This window comes from Amphiprion ocellaris, chromosome 17, assembly GCF_022539595.1.
Source record: "Amphiprion ocellaris isolate individual 3 ecotype Okinawa chromosome 17, ASM2253959v1, whole genome shotgun sequence".
Taxonomy (NCBI): domain Eukaryota; kingdom Metazoa; phylum Chordata; class Actinopteri; family Pomacentridae; genus Amphiprion; species Amphiprion ocellaris.
Window position 1 is genome coordinate 31,121,338 of NC_072782.1, and position 23,586 is coordinate 31,144,923.

Genomic DNA, 23,586 nt, shown 5'->3' on the forward strand with positions numbered 1-23,586 from the left:
GATCCATCCTTCAATCTGTTGATCTACCAGTGTTCCTTCCATCCAACCTTCAGTCTCTCCAAACTACGTTCTACATTTCAGCTGTTCAACTGATTATTCACCCATGTTTGGCCATTATTTGCTGTTTCATCCATCCATCCATCCATCCATCCATCCATCCATCCATCCATCCATCCATCCATCCATCCATCATCCATCCATCCATCATCCATCCATCCATCCATCCACCTAGTTCTTCACCATCCATCCATCCATCCATCCATCCATCCATCCATCCATCCAGCCAGCCAGTTCTTCCACATCCATCCATCCAGTTCTGCCGCATCCATCCATCCATCCATCCACCCACCTAATTCTTCCACATCCATCCATCCATCCATCCATCCATCCATCCATCCAGTTCTACCACATCCATCCATCATCCATCCATCCATCCGTCCATCCATCCATCCATCCATCCATCCATCCATCCATCCATCCATCCGTTCATCCATCCACCAGTCCTTCATCATCAAACCAATCTCCTTTAATCTCTTCCTTCTGTATCTTTAATTTTTCCTTCCTTCCACGATGAGGAAACACTACTTGTAATAAGAGAGTAGAAGAAGACGTGAGGAAACAAACAACGGGGTGTGAATGAGAGTAAACGAGATGCGAGGAGAAAAGGAAAGAGAGAAGGAGGAGACCAGTTCTGTAGCTCGACTTTTTTTTTCCCTCTGTAATTGATTAATGATGAAGCGACGACTCTGTTCATGGTGTTTTTGTCTGAGGCCACGTTGGTGTTTGGTTGTGTGTCGCTGCTTTCTTGTGTGTGTGCGTTGGTAATTTGCAGCGTATTGATTGGCAGTAACCTGAGCAGTCTAGTCTGGTGGAGGGGGTCATTTATATCTGATAACAGCTCGGCCCCGTTCACCCAACATCTGGTTGGAATGGGAGCGAGGGTATGTGTGGTTGGTGGGTGTTTGTGTAGACTTCAGTGTGTAATTAACATTTAATAGATGGTGTCTCTGCAGGAACTGGATATAAATGTAAAATAACATCTTAATTAATAGAGTTCAGAATCTTTAAGCTCTGATTCCTTGTATTGATTCTGCCACTTCATGGTTATTTCTGCCTTCAAGTGTCGACTTCAGCCACAAAACATGCTGAAAAAAACACCTTTATCAGTTTATAGCTTCTTTTAAATGGTGGTCAAACCTCATATCAGCATTTAGGCAACATTACAACCATAGCAGCTCACTATTTATTATAATTTATGCTTGGAGCTGTAATTAAATCTGTGCATCTAACTTTTTTACCGCTTTTTCTACAATAAACAGGTAACAAAAGTGGTTATTAGCAGATGTGCAGCAAAATGCCACTAAATCGCTCATGTTTTCAATGGTTTTTTGCTTCTTCATTTTTATTTTAGTACTATATCTTACAAGTTGCCATCCTCTTGTACCTTATTACACACATTTTTTCTGGTTTTACGAATTGATTTTATGAGTTTGATCCTTTTTTGTTGTTGTTGTTGCCTGTTTTTGATCTGATTTTGGTTTTGAAATGTGTCTTGTCACTGGCTAAAACCTACAAATACAAACAGAATACTTTCGAACTTTCATTTTTCACAAAATTTTGGACCAATGTTTATTTTACAAAAAGGAACAAATTGTTCTTTAAACTGCAATTCTCTTATCTTAGTCACCAGTTCTACTCATTGCACACCAAGCTACTGTACTGACACACAGCACTAACTGAAAGAAGGCTTAATTAAAGAATTAAACAAGCAAATCAAAAAGCACATCCTTGCTATTGTTAGATACCATGTTCTTATTCCTGTCTAATTTCCTGACAGTTTCCTTGTTGGTGATATTTCATCCAAAATCTATTTAATATTTGCCTGTTCTAGACTTTAACTTTTTAAATCAGTTTGTGTTTTTGAAAACAATCTAAAGAAACTTACCCAACCATTCTCGCAACTTCTGAGTAACCAACACCATAATCTTCAGTCAGCAGCAGATTTATTACCTAAAAAGAACAGTTTGATTTAAACCTTTGTGTCTTTATATTTATTAGTGACAAGGTTCAAGGTGATGGACTTTAAACGGGAAGTTTGAGATATAGAGAAGAAGAAATGGAAGTAATGAGGTTGAATTTTTGTTCATAATCCATCGGTGTGTGTGTGTGTGTGTGTGTGTGTGTGTGTGTGTGTGTGTGTGTGTGTGTGTGTGTGTGTGTGTGTGTGTGTGTGTGTGTGTGTGTGTGTGTGTGTGTGTGTGTGTGTGTGTGTGTGTGTGTGTGTGTGTGTGTGTGTGTGTTTTCAACCATAGCTAGCTAGTGCCTGCATGACCATCTGCCACAGCTTTGATCAGCCTCCGTGAACAGCCCTTTGTCAGCAGCATTACAGTGTGTAAGTGTGTGTGTGTGTGTGTGTGTGTGTGTGTGTGTGTGTGTGTGTGTGTGTGTGTGTGTGTGTTTGTGTGCCTGTGTGTGCGTCCAGCTGCTAGCTCTGCTTCTTTAACAGACTCTACTGAGTCTCTACTAATTGAACACAAAGAAACAATCTGACTGATCTTTCTTTTTTCTGCATCTGTTTCTTTCCTCTTGTAACCACTGAAACATCCTGAAGCTGAAGTTCTGCCTCAGAGTTTGGACTTCCTGCTGAACGTCCCGCCAGAATAAAACCACTATCGTCAACCCAGTCTCCAGAAAATTACCTTCCTATACATCTAAACTTCATTCTCGGCTATGTTTATGTCTGTAGCAAAAAAATGCAATCAAAAGAGGAGGGAAACACAGACAACGGGAGGAAGTAAAAACACAAGCAACAAAACAAAACCTGAAACCGAAGCCAATAAACCACAACACTGTTTGTAATCAATGCATCTTCAACATTCATTTTCCTGCTTCACTGTTGCTCCTTTTCAACCAACCAATCAGATATAAGATGAGGTGGGACTTGTCGCCCTGGCAACCCAGAAAATGGAGGAGACGCTTTAAACATCTAGTGAGTACTAGCTTGAATCTTCTTCAGGAGGGACTCATAGGTGTCTTGGTGGCCGTCCTTGCTATCTCTTTCCCAGAAACAAACAAAAAAAAATAGAGGAGAAACTTCAAATATCTGTGAAGAATGGTGGTAAATACTAGCTTGTACCAGCTTCTGGAGGGAGTCATAGGTGTCTTGGTGGCCGTCTTCCCTTGCCTCTTTCCCAGAAAATGGAGGAAATGCTTCAAATATGTAGCGAGACTCTTATGTTAATCCACATCATGACATTTTTCCAAACTCTAACCAAGCAGTTTTGGAGAAAACGCTTCACCAACTTCTAACGTGTAAATGTCTAACAACGTGTGATAATTTGTTTAACCAAACCACATAGTTTTAGTGCCTAAACTGAACCAGAAAGTGAGTAAAAAACAAAAATAAACAACAGGAAATGAAATTTAATTCTGTGACTGAGGGTCTCAACTCTGGTTTTCTGAGTGAAAGTCCAGCTGCTGGTTTCCAACTACGTCACAACCCACAAATTAATTTTTTATGTCAAAGTGAAATTGCATTTTAAAATGTTATTGGGATTGCAGTTTAGTTGTATAGGAATGTGATTTTGTGGAGGCTGAGGAGTTTACTGCAGATTTATACCTTTAGCCAAGCATGATTTCATCCATATATGGCACCACAATTTGAGGGTTGCACATTATTGGATTTTACCAACATGCCGATGATTTCCAACTCATTCTGGCCAATTTCTCGTGTGTCTTCCCACTCATTGTAGAGAATTTATCTGTGTTATTATTCATATTTTCCAACAGAACTGTACATTTTCCAATGCTAATGATGTGCATCCCTTCTAAATGTCTTTCATTCACTGTGATAGAAGGCAGTAGTTATGGTGAACGGAGGATTTGCTGTTTCTCTGATGTGTAAAGTGTAAATTTACCTATCAGTGTTTTAAATATTGTGTAGTTCAGTCAGATGCAGCCTTTTGGTCTTCCACACGTGTTAGCAAAAAGCTGCTATCATGCTAATTAGATCTGCTAGCAGGCGGGTCCAAGTAGCCAAACCTTTCAGAACTATAGATGTTTGATGCCATCACTGAATAAATCAAAGCAGGTGGTATACTGGATGTTTGTTTATAAGCTTTATTAGGCTAGACTTCACGCCTCCCAGTGGTGGAAGCAGAAACACAATCACACAGAAATGGAATAAACTAATTATGAGTCAACTTCCTGTGAATAAGAACCTTCTATTGGCTAACGTTCACAGAGGAGGCGGGGTTTAGGAGCTGTCAGCCTTGGTGGGGAGGAGATGGGAAAATAAACTGGGATGAAGCATCTGTGACACACACTAACACACACTAACACACACAAACGCACACTGAATAACGCACACAGTGGAGTCCCCAGGCGTCAGGTGTATGGAGGTACAGAGTGCTGTAAATGCTTTCAGTTTGCTTCACTGCTCTCTGATAGGCTGATTGATTTGGTACGCAGTGCACTGTGACACACACACACACACACACACACACACACACACACACACACACACACTGATCATAATATATATGAAAGCATCAATGTTTAATACACATCAAACAGCTGGACTCCTGTTTCTCTCTATGGAGGCTTTTTATTTCTGTTTTTTGACTCTTTTTTACCACATTGTTGTCGGATCCTTGCAAAGTCAAGACAGTATTTAAATCTTAATCTTATCCTCCTAAATGCTGTAAATATAATTAAATGTACCTCTTGGCATGCTGTTACAAACCTGCCGTCCGTCTATAGAACAGTTTTAATGCGCGCTTTAGCAGCTTTGTTTACCATTTTAATCATAAGCTTTCTTTCTAATCAGCTAGTAGATTGATTATAAATTTGATATTGCGTTTAACTGGTTTATCATTAAACTCGCTAAAGGCTAGAGTACATGTAACAATAACAATTATTATTCCGCCAAAGAATGCGGCGGAGTTATGTGACGATCAGCGTTGGTTTGTCTGTCTGTCTGTCTGTTAGCAACATTACTCAAAAACAGACCAACAGATTTGGATGAAATTTTTAGGGAAGGTCAGAAATGACAGAAAGGACCACCTCATTACATTTTGGCAGTGATGCAGCTTATAGTCTGGATCCACGGATTTGTTAAAGATTTCTGTATCGTTGCGAGATAGCGGCATGGCGTCACTGTAACCATGACAACAAGTGAAGGCTACGTCAGCTGCCTGCTGATGATCACATGATTGTGATCCTACTACAAATCGACCGCTGAGGACTTATCAGGACTTATCCGTTGGAAATCATACATGGAACAATTGATTAAATTGTGGGGGTGTTTCTGAGTCCCGCCCGCTACATATTTAGGTCACATGATTCGGTATCCGTACATAAGGTACACATGCAGAACACACACCTGTGTTCAGCTCAAGGTCATTGTGTTTGTGTGTTCATCTATATTAAATGGACACATTCTATGTTGCCGTGATTTCTGATCATCAATAACTCATAAACAAAATGCTGCATTTCTGACAATGCCATGTGGGGGAATTAGCAGCCTTGGAGGAGTACTGCACTCTGAGTGCTTTTCTAGTTTTTAAATCAGGTTCTTCCACCATAAGATCTCCCTAGCATTGTGAGAGTTAAGCTAGCAACGGGCACCATGACAAAGACTTCTATGATGGTTAATGACTTCTAGCCAGATCAGACAGTCTGCCGATAAGTTGACAATTAAGCAACCAGTGAATTAAGCTGCTTTTTAAAAATAGTAATACGTATTTGTGATTTATAGTAGTTCTATTAGCAAATTATCCACTGTTCAGCTGTGTTGACAATTAACTGATTAGTGATCGAAAATGACGGATTGGAAAATGAGTAAAACTTTGTGTCCTTATTTCTAGTGAATAATATATTCAATTCCATTTTGTGATTTTGTATTTAAATTATGTAGAAATTATAGATTTCTTTGTAACTAAGTGGTTCATTCATAAACTCATGTATTAGTGCACATGTAGAGAAATATGTTTTTAAATGGGGTTTTCCTCTCCTCAATAAATCTCTGTCCACATACAATCAAATAAACATAATTGAAATACAGTCAAGAGAATGCCAGAACAACAGGCGGCGATTAAACACAAACTTTACAACCATATCGGCTATATCTATAAAAAAAAAATCTATAGATGGTTCCATGAACTTACCAACAGTTTAGAGGAACAACCATACATAAATGTGTAAACATGTAAAAAGTTAATGGGCACCATGACAAAGATCTCTGGGGTGGTTGATGACTCCTAGCCAGAATTTAAAATCTAAAGATGAGATGATGATTAAGCAACTAATGAATCTTATAATCAATATCATATATTTGATTTAAGGTAGTTCTACCAGCATACCACAAATTGTTCATCATTTGTGTTGACGATTAATCGATTACAGGGAATCTTATGTTGAAATTCCGTTCCTGCGGCGTGACGTAACACGATTTTCGATGTAAGGTGGAATCCACATAAGTACCTATGTGACTGGCTTTCCTTTTCTTCGCAACACTGCCATCAGAAGAGTCAGACTTATGCTTTAGAGCCATAATGAAGGGGAAAAAACAATACAAACGAAAGAAAGCGAATGTAACACAATCTAAGGCGGCGTACAACTGCCGTCTTCCTCGTATAGCTCTGCATGATGACATACTCGTCTGCTTCGCTTGCCAGCTAGCTCCCACACAAAATTAGTTTTAACGTTGCAAACAGCGTACGTCGGAATGATGGAACAAGACTTTCTTAATAAATTAATGGGAGATGGTGACGCAATCATGAAACACTGTAGGTGAAGAACGTCCTACATGGAGGACCTGCTGTATTCATTGATAACGACTATCAGTTAAAAAATACAGTTAAATTTTGCATCCCTAGTTCCTGTTAATAGTTCTCTTTGCTGTTTCTGTTTTTCAGTTATGAATTAATAGTTATATTGAAGCAAAGCATAAAGTTCAACCCACGGAGCAGAAACAGAAGCTCTGAATGTCCAGTTTTTATGTGTTTTGGAATTAAATCTCAGATGTGACGTATCTGTTGACTGGAAGAATGAGAATCTTCTGCTCATTGACTGTTAAAGTAATTCATACTTTAAGATCCACAAAAATCCAGGAGCAGTTTACGTGGTAAAGTTGTTTGTTTGTTGTTGGTTTATCCAGGTTTTTGACACTTTCGTTCACTAATATCCAGTTTTTTGACACTTTTGTGTTAATATCCAGCTTTTTGACAGTTTTGTGTTAATATCAATTTTTTTACACTTTTGTCTCTTAATATCCAAATTTTTGACACTTTTGTGTGTTAATATCCAGGTTTTTGACACTTTTGTGTGTTAGTATCCAGTTTTTTGCCATTAAGAAGACGCTGCAATGTCCATGTTTAACAAATTAATCAACCAAATTATTCCAACGAATACAGATTTTTAAAAGTGCGTTTAAGGTTCTTAGAAACTGGATGTTTTCTGTTGTGTTTCCTCCTTCAGGGTTCTTTAGTTTGAGCTGATGATTGTTTTCTGTCTCCACTCCGTTGGCCTTCTGATCATTTTTTCCTTTAACGGCTGATGGGAAATGAGATTTGGGATGTCTCCAAAGAGAAAACAATGGAGGACAAAGACGAAGGTGAAGGATGGAAAGAAGGTGAAGGAAAAACAGGGAGGGACGGTTGGAAAGAAATCCAAATAATTCAGCTTTTTTTCTTCTTCTCAGCCAAAACTACTGGAATCTAATAGGATTTGCCCTAAAAGGAGGAGGGAGTGAGCGAATTAAAAAGATGAAATTTTCATTTCATTGTGTTATTACTTTTTTTTCCAGCTCTAATCACCACAGACGGGTTATTATTTGAGGGTCTCGCTGCCCGAGGCGACGCGTCTTAATCTCATCTGGAGGTGAGAGTTTGTAATCCCACTTGCAGGCGGCGGCGCCTCTTCTAGGGGGGCGTTTATTGCGTTACACAGCCTGCATCTGGTGGGACGGTTTATTGCGTTACACGCGGCGATATATTCTGTCCCCTGAGTTCTGGAGGCGAGCGGCAGCATCTGTTGGACCAGAAGCTGCCACTCATCTGATGGAATTATCTCGTCCCGACCAAACGCCAGGAGTTTGGACCTGAAATTTGTTTTTCATCTGCGGCTTATCGCACTTTATCACAGAGTTTATTGAAGCGCAGCGTCGAAGCTGCAGCTGTTGACGACGAACTGCCTGGAAAAGTCTCGTTTTAGCTGCTGAGGGTGATGAAGGAGGATCTGGAGCTGCTTCAGAGAGTTTTTTCCTTGATAAAAACACTTTGATAGCATAAAGTGGTGCTTTGTTCAGCTTGGCGTCGCCGCTTTAAAACAGTAACGCTGCTTTTCACAACACAAACTGATGGAATGGATCATTGTTGTGGGTTAAGTGCTGCACAAACTGACATACCCCAAGAAAAATACGGGTTTGATTGGTTTATGATGTGTAAATATCTAGGATTTTGACACTTTTGTGTGTTAATGTTGAGGTTTCTGATAGTTTCGTGCATTAATATCCAGTTTTCTTTCACTTTTTGCATTATTATCCTGTTTTTTGACACTTTTATGTTTTAATACAGTTTTTTTTACAATTTCGTTCATTAATGTCCATTCTTTTGTCATGTTTTTGTGTTAATATCCAGGTTTTTAACACTTTCGTGTGGTAATATCAAAAGTTTTTGACTCTTCTCTGTGTTAATGTCCAGGATTTCGACACTATATTGTGCTAATATCCCGTTTTTTTTTGTTTTTTTTTTACACTTTTTTGTCTTAATATAGAAGTTTTTGTCACTTTTGTGTGTTCATACCCAGGTTTTTGTCTCTTTTTTGGGATAATCCATTTTTTGACACTTTTGGCTGTTAAATATTGAGGTTTTTGACACTTTCGTTCACATAATATCCTGTTTTTGACACTTTTATGTACTAATACAGAGGTTTTTCACAGTTTCCTTCATTAATGTCCAGGTTTTTGTCACTTTTTTGCTAATATCCAGGTTTTTGACATTTATATTCATTAATATCCAATTTTTAGACACTTTTGTGTGTTGAAATCCAAGTTTTTGACGTTTGTTCATTAGCATTCTTTTTTTACACTTTCATTCATTAATGTGCAGGTTTTGACACTTTTGTGTGTTAATGTCCAGGCTTTTGTCACTTTTTTGTGTTAGTATAGAAGTTTTTTGTCACGTTTGGTGTTAAGTATCCAGACTTTTAACATTTTTGTATGCTAATATGAAGGATTTTGACACCTCTGCATTTAAATCTAAATCATTTTTAATCAAAGTATTGCTCGGTTTATACTTCATTTCTGATTAAAATCAGGAGTAGTGTTACATTAAATATAGACCAGTGGTTACTCACCTTTTCACCCACATCTCATTATTTCCCTTCTCTAGTTGAAGCAATCAGCCATCTTCATGCTTTTGCTTCGCAGTTTTTTAGCTGAAAGTTGTTTTTCCCACAAGAACTCTGTAATATGTCAGAAATATAAAAGAAAACGTTTATGTAGAACCCGTTTAAGGACTTTTCTGTTAACAGCTGAGTTCATCTCCTGCAGAAAGTTGTTTAATCCGTCGACCTTCTGTCTGTTCTCTGCAGAACATCCACGGACATAAAGGTCCGATCACAGCGGTGTCGTTCGCCCCTGATGGCCGTTACCTAGCAACCTACTCCAACGCCGACAGCCACATCTCCTTCTGGCAGGTAAGAAACTGTCAGTGACACAGTGAACTCTGGGTAAGTAACCAGAACCTCCTCTATGTCCTTTACCCCCCATTATTTATGACTTGTTCTGGTTTATCTGATGTTTTTTAATCATGTCATGAAGAACAATCACTTTGCATTTCATTGCATAATATCCAGGTTTTTGGCGCATTTATTCATGAATAACCAGGATTTTGACATTTTATTGTGTTGATATCGAGGTTTTTGGACATTCTTGTCTGTTAATGTCCAGAATTTTGACACTTTCGTTCATTAATATGAAGGTTTTAGAACCTTTCGTTCATCACTATCCAGTATTTTACACTTTTGCATGTTAATATATAGGATTTTGACACTTTTATGTGTTGATATCAATGATTTTGACACTTTTGTGTGTTAGTATAGAGGTTTATGGATGTTCTTGCATGTTCATTTACTTTTTTATGTCCAGGGTTTTGACACTTTCGTTCATTAATATCCAGGTTTTGGTTAATTAAGTGTGTTAATCTTCAGTTTTTTGACACATTTGTTAATTACTATAAAGGTTTTTGACACTTCTGTTCATGAATATCTTTGTTTTGGTCAATTCAGTGTGTTAATCTTCAAGTTTTAGACATTTTTTAGTCTTATTGTCCAGGTTTTTGACATCTTTTCATGTTGAATATCCAGATATTTAACACTTATGTATGATAATATCCAGGATGTTGACACTTTCGTTCATTAATATCCAGGTTTTAGTCAATTTAGGGTGTTAATATTCAAGTTTTTGACACAATTGTGGATACTATATAGGTTTTTGACCCTTTTGTTCAGCAGTATCCATGATCTTGACACTTTCATGTGTTAATATCCAAGTTTTTGACATTTTGTTTGTTGATATGCAGATTTTTTACACCTTTGTTCATTAATATCCAGGCTTTTTTCTCCTTTTGTGTGTTAATATCAATGATTATTACACTTTTGTGTGTTCTCACCTTGTGCTGCTCGAACACAAACTGGATTTTTAAAAAAAATCACACAAACCAAACACACGTTAGCATCTAAATAAACAACAACACACGTGTAAACGATAAACACACCCAGACGGACACACACACACACACACACACACACACACACCTCTTATCTGCTTCCCAGAACTGTTATTTTGAATGAAAGGTCTTTACGACCTCTGACACGACTGTCTGCAGACACACACACACACACACACACACACACACACACACACACACACACACACACACACGCATGCTAATGGCATTACTGTAAGCATAAACCGCTGCTAGCTCGCCGGCAGGACGGCTGCTGTGGTAATGAGCTGGCAGACGCTCTGTCGGTGTGTTGGAGGGAGGGGCAGCGGCGTCTCAGGAAACCATCCAGCTTCTGCTGCACAACAACACACAAAAAACACACACAGACGCACAACACAAAAACACACAGACACACACTCTGTCTGTGTCTAGTTTCAGGCCTTCGTCATTGGACTCGATGTCGGAGGTCTCAAGAGTTAAACTGCTGCAGACGTCTTCATCACCGTTAATAATAATAAAAATCTTTACTCATGGAGCATTTTAAAATAAAAGTGCTTCACGAAGCAGCAAAATATAATGAGAACGTTACATTACAGAAATTTAAACAACAAAAACATATAAACTCAACCTAAATAGAAAAAATGTCCAAAAAAATCAGCCTTAGTAGAAAAATACCAGCACAAAATGTGAATATGTACATTATAGTAGAAAAATAAGAAGAGAATTATGCAGTCATAGATAGTAATAGAGTTATCAGTGTGGTAGACGTAGTTATTAAGTGTAACTCAAGATGTACAAGAAGTACATGCTTTAAAGTGTTCATTAATATCCAGGATTTTGACATTTTTCTTAAATTAAGTTTTTTGACACATTTCTGTGTTAAAGTTCAGCATTTTGACACTTTTGTGTTCTAATATTCAGGGCTTTTACACTTTTGTCTGCTAATATATGAGACTTGTGTGTGTTAATATCCAAGATTTTGACATTTTTGTGTTCTAAAATTCAGGTTTTTGGCTTTTTTGCATGCTAATATCCAGGATTTATACACTTTTGTGTCTTAAATCAAGTATTTTGGCACATTTTTGTGTTAATGTCCAAGATTTTATACACTTTTGTAGGTTAATGTTGAGGTTTTTGTCACATTTGTATGTAATATCCAGGTTTTTTACACTGTTGTGGGTTGATATTGGGGTTTTTGACACTTTTGTTTATTGATATCTAGAATTCTGTCACTTTTGTGTAAATATTTAGGTTTTTGACAATTTTGTGTGTTGTCATCCGGGATATTGTCTCTTTTGTGTGCTCATATTGGGGTCTCTGACGGTTTATTTGTTATTATCCAAGTTTTTGACGATTTTGTTGGTTCATATTCTGAATTTTAACACTAATATCAAGATGTTTTACAGTTTGGGATGTTAAAATCCAAGTTTTAGAGACTTTTGTACATTAATATTCAGTATTTTGATGTTTTTACCTGTTAATTTGCAGGTTTTTACCACTTGACAGAGTATTGACGGTTAATGTTAATGTGTGTTTAGATGAACACCAGTCTGCTGGGCAGCATCGGCATGTTGAACTCGGCTCCTCAGCTCCGTTGCATTAAGACCTACCAGGTTCCTCCGGTCCAGCCGGCGTCTCCGGGCTCCCAGAACCACCTGAAACTGGCCCGACTCATCTGGACCTCCAACCGCAACGTCATCCTGATGGCCCACGACGGCAAAGAGCATCGCTTCATGGTCTAAGCTCCACCTCATCTCCAGCTCACAGACCTGGGCCTGTGGAGGGTTTTTGGCTCTGAAGCAGGTTCTGAATCCTCCTGCTGGATCTGATCGGTGGTAAAGATTCAGGTGTTAGAACTCTGAAGGTACGGAGAGGTAAAAACCCAGCTCAGGCTCAGGTTTGGGTTCAGTTTCACCTCCATTGTGAGAATTTCTGGGCCGTGACTGAAGGCTTGTTTACATTCTGATTTGCATTGCTGTATTTTTTAACCCCTTCCATCCTGACATTCCTATTTATTTGCTGTTCTTGCTGGACGTCAAACTTCTCCAGTCATTGCAATCATCTGGCTTCTCGTATAATTTTTAGTTTATTCCCATTCTCAGTAAAAAACATCTTGTTTTCTACATATCGCAGGAATTTGTGGATTTAATTTGCAGAAACACTGATTAAAACATAGATGTGTTTATATTGGGGTTTATTTTGGAGGCTAAGTGTGAATTTCTGTCTTTTCTTTGCTGGAGTGAATCATTTGTGGTGACTTCCTCCTCCGACCTCTACAACCACTACAAGCTTTTCACATTTCAGACTGCATAAATGTGAGTGTGTGTGACTACTTTGGTGTTTGCCTTTACTTTTGTGACACCTTTCGAAGCTTTTCCATCCTGAGCTTCACACAGATGTGTTTGCACCCAAGTGTATTTTCACTGTTAAACACACATTCTCACTTCAGGCTGCTCGTCCTAAAAGCTCGAAACCTTTAGATGCTGCAGGTGAAGCCGTGCGAAGGTGAAGAAAAGTCACCAGAGGACACAGTGATGTTACTCTGGATAATTAAACTGGATGCTCTGTAGCACTGATCATCACAAGAATCAGAAAGAAGCGACTTCAGCTCAGTTTAGTTCCCATTAGATGCACTGATCAGCCACATTGAAACTGAATTGAAAGCAGCGGCTTAATATTGCATTAGTCTCTCTCAATATCAGTCTTATTAGTGCATTTCCATGGTATGAAGTCCTTCAATTCTTGATTTTGACCTGCATGTACATTATAACATCAGCGTTGTTAAGTAAAGGTAAACTTGCAGAACTACTATCTGTCAAGTGTTCTTTTTCACAAAAAGTCCAAACTCCCCAATGAACCATATCTTTATACCACTTATTTCTGCCATTTCTTTGTTTTCTTTCATTCTCTGGGCTTAAAAAACTCCTGGAGGTTCAAACATGTGAAAGAAAAGCTCCAAACTCCCATTTTTCTGCAGGATTTTGCGTTCCTTTGCAGACGATGATGCTTTATACTCGCCTCATAGATGTGAAAACTTCTCTTCTTCTTGCAGCTTTTCTCTTTCATTCATGTGACTTTTAGGAAGAAAAAATTTACATATACAGTACAAGTATCATCAGAACTACTGAAGTAATGTTTGTAGTATCTTCATCCTGTACAGTGAGCGCTAATCCTGTTTGGTGTATTTATTGTGGCCGTCTGCCTGGCACTGACTAGTGAGTAAAATTACATTGGTTTAAGACTTCTGTGAGCTGTTTTTTTCAAACTATTAGGGACTTTTTTGTGAAGTTACTTGGAAATTGAGAGGTTTCCTTTCAACTAGAAATATCAGTGGGCCAAATTTAAGAAGCCAAAATGACAAGAACAATAAGAACAGCTGAAGAAAGGCTTATAGAAGGGACAAATTTATATTTTGATATTTGTTATTTATCTCTTTTCTTAGACCTAATTAGTGTCTAGCAAGAACAGAAGTAGAACCAGGCCCGAACCATCGCTTTTTATGAGGAACATCTGTTTAAAAATCTGTTTAAAAAGCAACTTAACAGCATTTTGTTTTTGTAGTCAATGCGCTGTTAGCTTACAGATGTGTTTTTCTTCACGGTTGACGACACATATTTGCACATTGTCACCTTAAATGTTGGTCCTGAGTTTAAATTTTAGCTTTAGCAGAGTTTTATGCAGAGAGATGATTATATAGAATTATATATAAAGTATACAAATGTGATGTTTTGCGGCTCTTTGCTCGCTTTTGCTTCTGTCTCTCCTCGTCCGTCCTCCCTCCTGTCCTTCCTCTGTCGGTTTCATTAGTGCTGTCAGAAAGCTTCTAACACCGTTACACACCTGTAAGCCCGAGTGTGTCAAAGCTTTTCACAAGTTCTTCCTATCTTCAAAAGAAAAAAAAAACATCCAGCATCTCGTTGGGAGGATTTTTGAGAACACACACACAAACACATCCGGTCCGGCGGCTTCCTGACAGCTCTGAGATCTTAATCTTTCGTTTTCTCCGCCACCCTTAACGGTTTGCGAGAAGATGTTTTTGGCAGCCTCTCGTGGGAGGGAGGGTGAGAAAAAATAAGGGAGAGCTGAAGAGTAAGTAACAAGTGAGGAAGATCAGCTCATCCAGCCAGAAAAAAAGATGCTGCTGTGGTCGAGGTAGTGAAGCAAAATGTCTAAAAGTACCTTCAGGGGATAAAAAAGATAAATAAAAATCAGACGAGTGGTGCAGTTCCTGAAAACATCCACAAAGCTGCAAATTGATCTGCAATTATTTCTGACACTAAGAAGCTGTTTCATGTCATGATTTTACCTTTTTTTTTTTTTTTTTTTTTTTTACTATTTTAGCTCCCTTTCTCTTGTCTTGTTCATACTCAGTGTAATCGGCGACAACTTCCTGGTTTAGTTTTCTGTACTTATTGTTTACAGTAACCCCAGTCTACATATTTAAGTGAGTGTGAGTGAAGTACTGCATGTATATGAGCTTCCCTTGATGTAACACAGAGCAGGTTGAATCATATAAACATGTGTCGTGTTGAAATGTGTCGTTGTTGTTGTTGACTTTGTGTCCAATAAAGATGAAGTGAGACAGCGTGTGTTGGGAATCTGTGTTTTATTCTCTGTTTTCTGGTGTTTAACATACATTTTTACAGCATTTCCACCCACATGAAGGTTGTTTAGACAGAAATGTTGGATTGGATACAGTCTTAATACAGACTTTTGTGTATTTTCGACATTATTCAGCAAAACTGAAGACATCTACAGTACGATAAGACATTGAATTGTGTACTTAAAGAGTAAACAAAAAACTAGGTTCATTGAGTTTTCCAACAGTCTTGAAGAACTTCCTTCTTATTCTGAGAATTTGTTTGTTGTTTTTCCTTCACTTTAGACTCCAACTCATTCCCAACTATGTCAACTAGGTTTAGGTGGGTAAATGTGGAGTCTAGATGTCTGTAATACAAAGTAGGATTTTAGGTTATTGAGATAGTCCAGGTTTAATTCAGCGGTTTCAAACCCACTTCATTGCGCTATGGGCCTTTATTTATCAATATAACCGTAAAACAGAAACTGATGAAGCGCTAAAGCCTCATACTTCTTGAGTAAATGTACTAAACAGTTTGAATGCTTTTGTATTTGTTCTTTACTTGCTCCTAAAACTCCACCAAGCATCTCACAGAATAAGACTAAACGTTTGACTTTGAGTTTACTGAATTTGTCCACAACATCACCATGAAAATAGTTTTATTTTTTGAGTAGCATAAAGAGACTACATCTGTAAGTTTGTGATAGAGTCTTGTGTTGAACAGTTTTGCTCAGAATGGAATGTTCCAAGGTCTAATTTTGAAGGATTGTGTGCTTCTTTGCAGGTGAGGATGCTTTATATTTGAGTCATAGATGTAACTTCTAATCTTGTTTGATGTATTTTCCTGTAAATACGTAATGTGTGTGAGGACAGTTTGAATTCTGCGTAAGCATGCTGGACTCTACTGCTAATGTAGCCCAGGCTATAAAGAGGAACAGATGAATGGCTGGTTGGAGCCGTTAAACTATATTAGTGGTGTGTTTTTAGCAGGGTTACCACTAGGGGGAGCTAGTTGGCTGGACCAAGGCGATACTCCCAGCATCCCTTGCGGTGTCGTTTCAAGATCGTCTAGTTGCTCATTCTTCGGACGCGTTTCCTGCTATGGCAGACTTTGTTCAAACTGAGTATTTAAGAGTAGTTAACCTTGCTGTCCATGACTGAGGGTACAGTTGTCGGATTCATTGGTGAGTAAAGAAAAGTCCGCTATCTGTTGGTAGTGTTTAGGAACTCCGAGTGAAAAATTTTCTCGCGCTAGCCGCGATGCTAACGGATATAATGGGAAATCCCGTAGGCCTATGCGAATAGCATTAGCATTTAGACCGCGGAAAAATGCGCTTAGCAATCCATGTATTTAGCATGTGGAAGTGTATTAGTGCCATGAAGTTAAAAATGACTCTGTTGCGGTCATAATGTGTAATTGAGCTACTGTAAATAAGTTAGGTTTAAGTTTGATGGATGTTGACTGTATTTAGTCAGTTATACTGTCTTGCTATGGAGTTTAGCTTTCTCACACTGAGCTTCAGCAGTTTACAGTGTGGTAAAATGTCATAATGTGCCTTATAGAAGGAAATTAATTATCTCTAACCTTAAACCAGGGTAATTCATGTTGTTAATATTGTTAAATCTGTCAGAGTGATGATTTATGATGCAGTTGATTTGAGAAATTGCTGCTGTACAACAGATCTAATTGAAACTTGTGAATTCAATCAGAGGTTATACTGATGCTTGGTAGTGTTCATGCCAGGTGTTCAAGTAAGGTGTAGCCTAATTTGATGATGATATGTGGATAACACTTCATATGGATGTATGGCCTGTCTATAGGTCAGGTTTTGGTACAGAGTGGATTTCTGGACTTGTCCAGCATCCAGCAGAGCATCCATTGAAGGATTCGTCCGTCAGAGAACCGAGATTCCAGTTAACTGGATGGCGATCCAACCTACAAGAACCTGAGAGACAGAGAGAAGGAAGATTGTTCCCGCAAAGGATTTACTGCCTTCACGGTGTGGTAGGACACATAAAACACACACACACACACACACACACACATCTGGATTGGGACTCAGACACTTTTGTTTGTTTATGTCATTGTGCGCGCTTTGTTATTTTTTCATTAATTGTACTGTCATATTTTTGTTGTTGTGCAGCTAACCTGCACTAAATGTGTTATTATATACCTTTGGGCAAAATATTCTCTGTTTTGTATCTCTTTATTGATGTTCAGACCTCAGGCTCCGAGCATCCTATTCTTCTGATACTGGTCTAGCTTTAATATATTTATAGTTTTAATGTAACAAGTGTTACACTAACAATGAAAACTACTATGTAAAAAAGCATTTACTGAAACTAGTTTAATCCGTCAACCGGAAGCAAATTTTCAAAATATCCACATTTTGGTCAAAGCCCTCCCAAAGAAACACCTCTTTTTACTAACTTTTTCTGCTTTCTCTGGAGTTTTTGTCCTTCTCTAGACCTAAAGTTTCATACATTCAAAGGAAATGTTCCAAACTTGAGCTTTTTGCGGGATTGTGTGTTTTCAGTAAACTGGCATGTAGAAACATAATTACTGAGCCTAGTTTCATCTGTCAAAAGGTTCTTTTCTAAATGTCCACATTTTGGTCAAAAACCTCCATTGAATTACTTCTTTTTACAACTTATATCTGCTTTCTTTAGAGTGTCCGTCCTTCTCTAGATGTAAAAACTCTCCTAGAGTTTCATACATGTTAAGGAAATGTTCCAAACTTAAGTTTTTAGCAGGATTGTATATTTCTTTGCAGTTGATGACGCTTTATATTTGACTGATCAATGGGAACGATTCTCTTTATCTTGCAGCTTTTCTTTTTAATTTACTCTGCTCCCATCTTGCTTTAATGATGATAAATGTAGATATTCAGTACATTTCTCATCAGTGTCTCAGTGAGTGTTAATCTTGGACAGTGAGTGTGAGTCATTCCTGTATTTTCCTGTAAATAGCTTGTGTGTAAAGGCAGTTTGAATTAGAAAACGATAAAAGCTAGTATGTAGAGAAGTAATCAATGAATACCTTATTATACATTAATATCTATTGTTGAAAACATGCCACCAACAGTAATAGAATACATATTTTAAGACATAAATCTCAAACATGTACCGTTAAAAATTTAATTAAATGTTACAATGATCGATTTAAAGTGAAAAGTGTGAAAATATTCATCTAAAATTCAGCCACAGAATTCTGAACATCATTTCTTTGTGCACATCTCCCTCATTAGACTTATTAGATGCTGTAGAAACGTTGTATTTTAACTACCATCATTATGAGTTCGGTTCTGTTTAATGAGCCTCTGATGTCTGAGCAGCGAATCAATTCCTTCCTTTAATCTCAGCTCTCTTTAACTATCTGACAGTTTCTGTTTCCATCCATCTGAAAGTCAAGCTGAGCCTCATGTGTTCATCTCCTCCACATTAAAAACATGAAGCACATTCATAATTTAAAGGCGGAAAAATTATTAAAGTTGCAGTTCTGCATGTAAACTTAACTGTGTTCAATAATTCACTTTTAACTGCAGTATCAAACATTAAGGGCGAATCTGTAAAAACAGCAATTAAATACAGACAGATCTGTTTTATTGTTGCTTTCAACATTTTAAAGTCTTGTATCTACAAATAAAACAGATTGTTGGAGGGTTTCAGGCAAAGTTTCAGGATTCATACAACAACTGCAGCGTTTCATAAAATTACTGGTTTCATGTATTTTTACAAGTTAGTGCTGTTGTTTTTTTAAATTGAAATTATTAAACCTGCAAAATATTCATAATAGAAAACAACAGATTTTATACTGTACATTGTTGTCAGATTTAATGTTGTATGAAAGGTGGAGAACAGCAGTTTGTTCAGATTATCTGTAATTTGACAAAATTGGGGTTAAAAAATGCAAAATAACAATAGTTTTATATTTATATATATATTTATATATTTTTATATATATATATATATATATATATATATATATATATATATATATATATATATATATATATATATATATATATATATATATATATATATATATATATATGTACCATTTATCAATTCTTGTTATACACATTTTTATTTGAAATAATGAAAAATAACTTGAAACTATCCATATTTTTGTTGATTTAAATTCACTAAAGAAAAAAGTGTGATTTTTCAGTCAAACGTTAATGAAGGAATTACCGTTTTTAAAGATTTCTGATGTGAATATTAAGTACACTTTTGGCCCTTTTTTATGGAAAGCATGTAAATTAATACTTTTTTCTGTAAAACTGGTTATTACTCTGTAGTATTAGTTATTAAAATGTTAGAAAGCTTCCACGGTGCTGTTTTTTATAGGATTGTGCGTTTCTTTGCAGATGGTGCTTTATATGCGACTTGTAGATGCACTTCTAAACTTCTTGCAGCTTTTTAATTTAATTTCTTCTGCTCACATGTGACTTTTTAGGAAGATAAATGTACATATTTTCAATTCAATTCAATTTTATTTATATAGCGCCAATTACAGTCAATTTGTCTCGAGAAGCTTTACAGAACCCATATGCCTGACCCCCAGAGCAGCTCTAAGGAGACAGTGGCAGGAAAACACCCTTTTAACAGGGAAAAAAAACCTCGAGCAGAACCCGGCTCTAATGTGGGGGAACCCATCTGCTGCTGGCCGGGTGGGTTGAGAGGGACAGAAGAGGTAGAGGGATAGAGATAGAGGGATACAGATAGAGGGATGGAGGTAGAGGGGTAGAGGTAGAGGGGTAGAGATGGAGGTAGAGAGGTGGGGGGATGTTTGTATCATCGGAACATCAGGGAATATCTGTAAAATAACAGTAAATTATTTTTAACAAGTGTGAATCATGCGCAGCATTTCATTTTCGCATGCAATATTTCATTATCATGTGTAATATTTAGTATCTCAGTAATTTTGCCAAGATTACTTCTTAATTTTCTATTCTAATGTTACTTTAGCTTATGTATTTTTATTTTCTGTAATATTTCATGCTCTTATATCGGAGCAGGACTCTGCTTTATCTTGTCTTAAATTTCAGTTAAAATGTGTTTTTTAACGGTGTAGATTTGTAATTTCTGTCTAGTATTAATATTACTATTTCCTTCTCGTCCACTTTGTGTGTCTTTTTCTCCATCATTTTGTCTTTTTCAGCCCATATCTCTCATATATTAAACCTCCAGCTGCTCCATCAGAAACACCATCAAACTGTGTATTTTACTGTCTTACTGTTCTTACAACTCTCAGGATTTCTTCTCTTTCCTCCCCGGCTTCTCGGTTTCTTCCTCTCTTTCTGCCTTTAATCAGTTTTCATATTGAACATTCTCAAGTATTGATCCGCAGCTACAATCTACAGTCACAGTTCGACATTTTTCTTTGAAAAATGTGAAAACTTTGCTTCAGGGAAAGTTTCTTCTTTCACTTGTGACCCTTCAGACGCCTTCAAGGAAGGAAAGCGAGAAAGTTCTGTTACCTCAAGTTCTTTAGTTGAGGAAGTTTTTACTTTGCACATTACATTATAAAGACTTAGAAATGTTTAATTAGTAATAACTTTTAAAATTTAGTCCAGCTTGCCAAAGGTCCAGTAGAACCTTAATTTATCTAACCAACTTGTTATTAAACATTGTCAACTTATTTTTTACATATTTACCAATTTCTGTAATTCTTCTTTTTCCTAGAACAGTAACCTTTGAGGCTGAAATATGAAGCCAGTGTGTAAAAAACGAAAATCTGTAATTCCTCAAATATCCACTAGAGGCTGTTTATAGAGGAGATTCAGTCCTCATAGACCGTAATGTTAAAAAGTTCAACTTTACAGCAGAAATAAATACATTTACAGCCTGGAACAAAACAAGGTTTTGGTTTCTAAATGATTTTACATTAAATATCTTGTAAAGAAACATCAAATTTCTTCTGTTAAACTAGTATTTTGATTTCAGACTGCAAGAATCTGCTCTTATGTGTGTTTTCAGTTTGTAACTTTACATAAAAATCATGTATATTTGACAGATCTTTAATGTTAAAAAAAGTACGTCCACCTCTAAAATTTAATTTTCCGTTGAAAATTTGGAAAACCGCCATCATTAAACACTTAAAATTATAAATGCAATAACAAACTGTTAATTTTAGACCATAAGGGTGTTTATATATATTTGCATGAAAATCTTGTTTATTTCACAGATTTTAAATGTTAAAACAAGTACATCTACTTATAAAATTAAATGATTTACTTTTGAAAAAATGGAAATCTACCATAAATAAACACTTGTATTTACAATTATAATAATAAACTGTTAATTCTGGATCATTTAGGTGTAATATAAGCCTTTACGTGTAACTTATAGAGAAGAATTTTGTCTATTTCACAGATTTTTGATCTTACCTTTAAAAAATAGCAACACCAATTATAAAAATTAATTGATTTGCATTTCTCTTATTCAACACGATTATAATTCTAAACACGTATAAAATGATTTTTAATCTTGAATATGTAATAGATTGTATTTTTTAAAGTTCTTTATCACTGGACATCTTATATGACATCTGTTTTTGAAATTTTATAATATTTTAATGTATTTCACAAATGCTAAGTTAAAAAGCAAAATAAATGTAAAATTACTGAGTTTTCCTTTTATATTGTACAGTAAATGTGTGCAGTTCTAATGGAATGAGCTGATAAAGTCTGAATCAGGTGTTTGTGAGAGAAACAGATGATTTAGTTCAAGTGTTTTAGCTTCCTTTTACTGTAGAACATATTTTATTCAACGCTTTATTCTGTATTTTAATGTATTTTCTCATTACCGGGCAACAAGTCTGACTGTTTACTGACTTTATTAACATTTCTTTTGTTCCTTTTGTCCACAAACCTCCTTCAGGGTCAATGTGGGAAAAAAGAAAAGTGTAAAAAGCAGCAGGAGGTTGAGTTTCTTTGGTCTCAAATTTTCTTATTGATCGGTCGACTTCTTTCTTCACAGCCTTTTACCGCATCGCTCTTTGTTTCATCCCTATACAAAAGAAATAACACAAATCTGAGTAATTTCCCAGCTTTTATTGTGAAAAGAATCAGACCATATTTTTCCCATCGGTTTCTTTTATTTATTTTTTTCTTTAAGTTGCCGTGGATATGAAAGTTTTGTTGAGATCAGAAACTCGTCTTGTTGCAGCTTCGTGTATTTATCCATTATTGATGTTCCCAAAAGTTCCTGCGTTTTGGCTGCGAGTGATTTTTTTATTTACTTATTTATTTTATTCCTCAAGATAAAAAGATTATCAAAAGATCCCCGGTTGTTTGTGATCAATACGATCTCACAGCTGGATGGGAGTTTTAGGGCAAAAACACAGAATAAAAACTCTTCATCTGCAAAGGTTTGATACGACCCAGATACAGGATCACCGCTGGTTGGAAAATTTGAGAAGTAAACCTTCAAAAGACTCTCTCAACCTTTAATATTATGAAAGTTTGTTTAAAATGACTTTCAAACATTAGATCTGCTCTAAATGTGCTTGTCTAAGGTAAATCTGGTTTGACGACATCACATGATCTTTAAGTTGTGAGTTTCAGAAAGTACATAAACGCAGCATGTAGGTGTAAAACTGGTTTTCTTACTGTCTTTTTCTTTAATCGATTTAAAGGACATATCAGAAAAAGTTCCAAAATGTTCAAATATTTAAGCAGTAATCTATAAGCAGATAAAAATTACACTTCAAGCCAAAGTATTTCCAACTGCCTCCTTAATACCGTAGACCTATGTGTACTGTCAGGTCTTTGGAATCCCTAAAGCTTCAGTAAAAAACAACTGGACTTCTCTTTTTTTGTTGTTTTTTAAAGATGTTTTACCTTCATCCAAGAAGTTTCTTTGGTTCTAACAGACTCCTGGTTCAATATTTTCTACCCTAAATTCTAATTATAATGGCTCTTTAACAATTGAAGGTGTAAAACTGGCAAACGAAGGACCTAATGACTGCATTATAAATACCTGAATAGTGGTGAGAATAGGTGTTGGATATAGACACGAGAAGCAGGTTGTAGACAAACAAAAAGGAAGCTTCAATCTTAAAGGGAAAAAAATGGTACAAGAGGTAACTAAAGTCTGGATGAATTTAAAAAACACACTGAGCTGGTAAACCAAAAATATCCAAAAGACGCCAAAAGTGCAGGAAAACACTGAAGCAAGAACTAAAACAAAGAAAAACAGATTTAGAGGAGGAACATGAGGGAAACCAGGCAGGGAAGCAAACGAGACTAAACTGGACAAATTGGCAAACAC

General features: G+C 36.7%; 1 protein-coding gene across 7 annotated transcripts in view; it reads left to right on the plus strand.

The window, feature by feature from the left end:
• LOC111579785 (WD repeat-containing protein 7) overlaps positions 1 to 15,317 on the plus strand; it is a 132,730-nt gene extending 117,413 nt beyond the window's left edge. For all 7 annotated transcript variants that reach the window (XM_055019237.1, XM_055019239.1, XM_055019240.1 and 4 more), the window contains 2 exons: positions 9,595 to 9,699; positions 12,269 to 15,317. In XM_055019237.1, coding sequence (XP_054875212.1) covers positions 9,595 to 9,699; positions 12,269 to 12,472 — 309 coding nt within the window. In that variant the 3' untranslated portion in view covers positions 12,473 to 15,317. The remainder of the gene's footprint in view (positions 1 to 9,594; positions 9,700 to 12,268) is intronic.
• Positions 15,318 to 23,586: the final 8,269 nt, after the last annotated feature.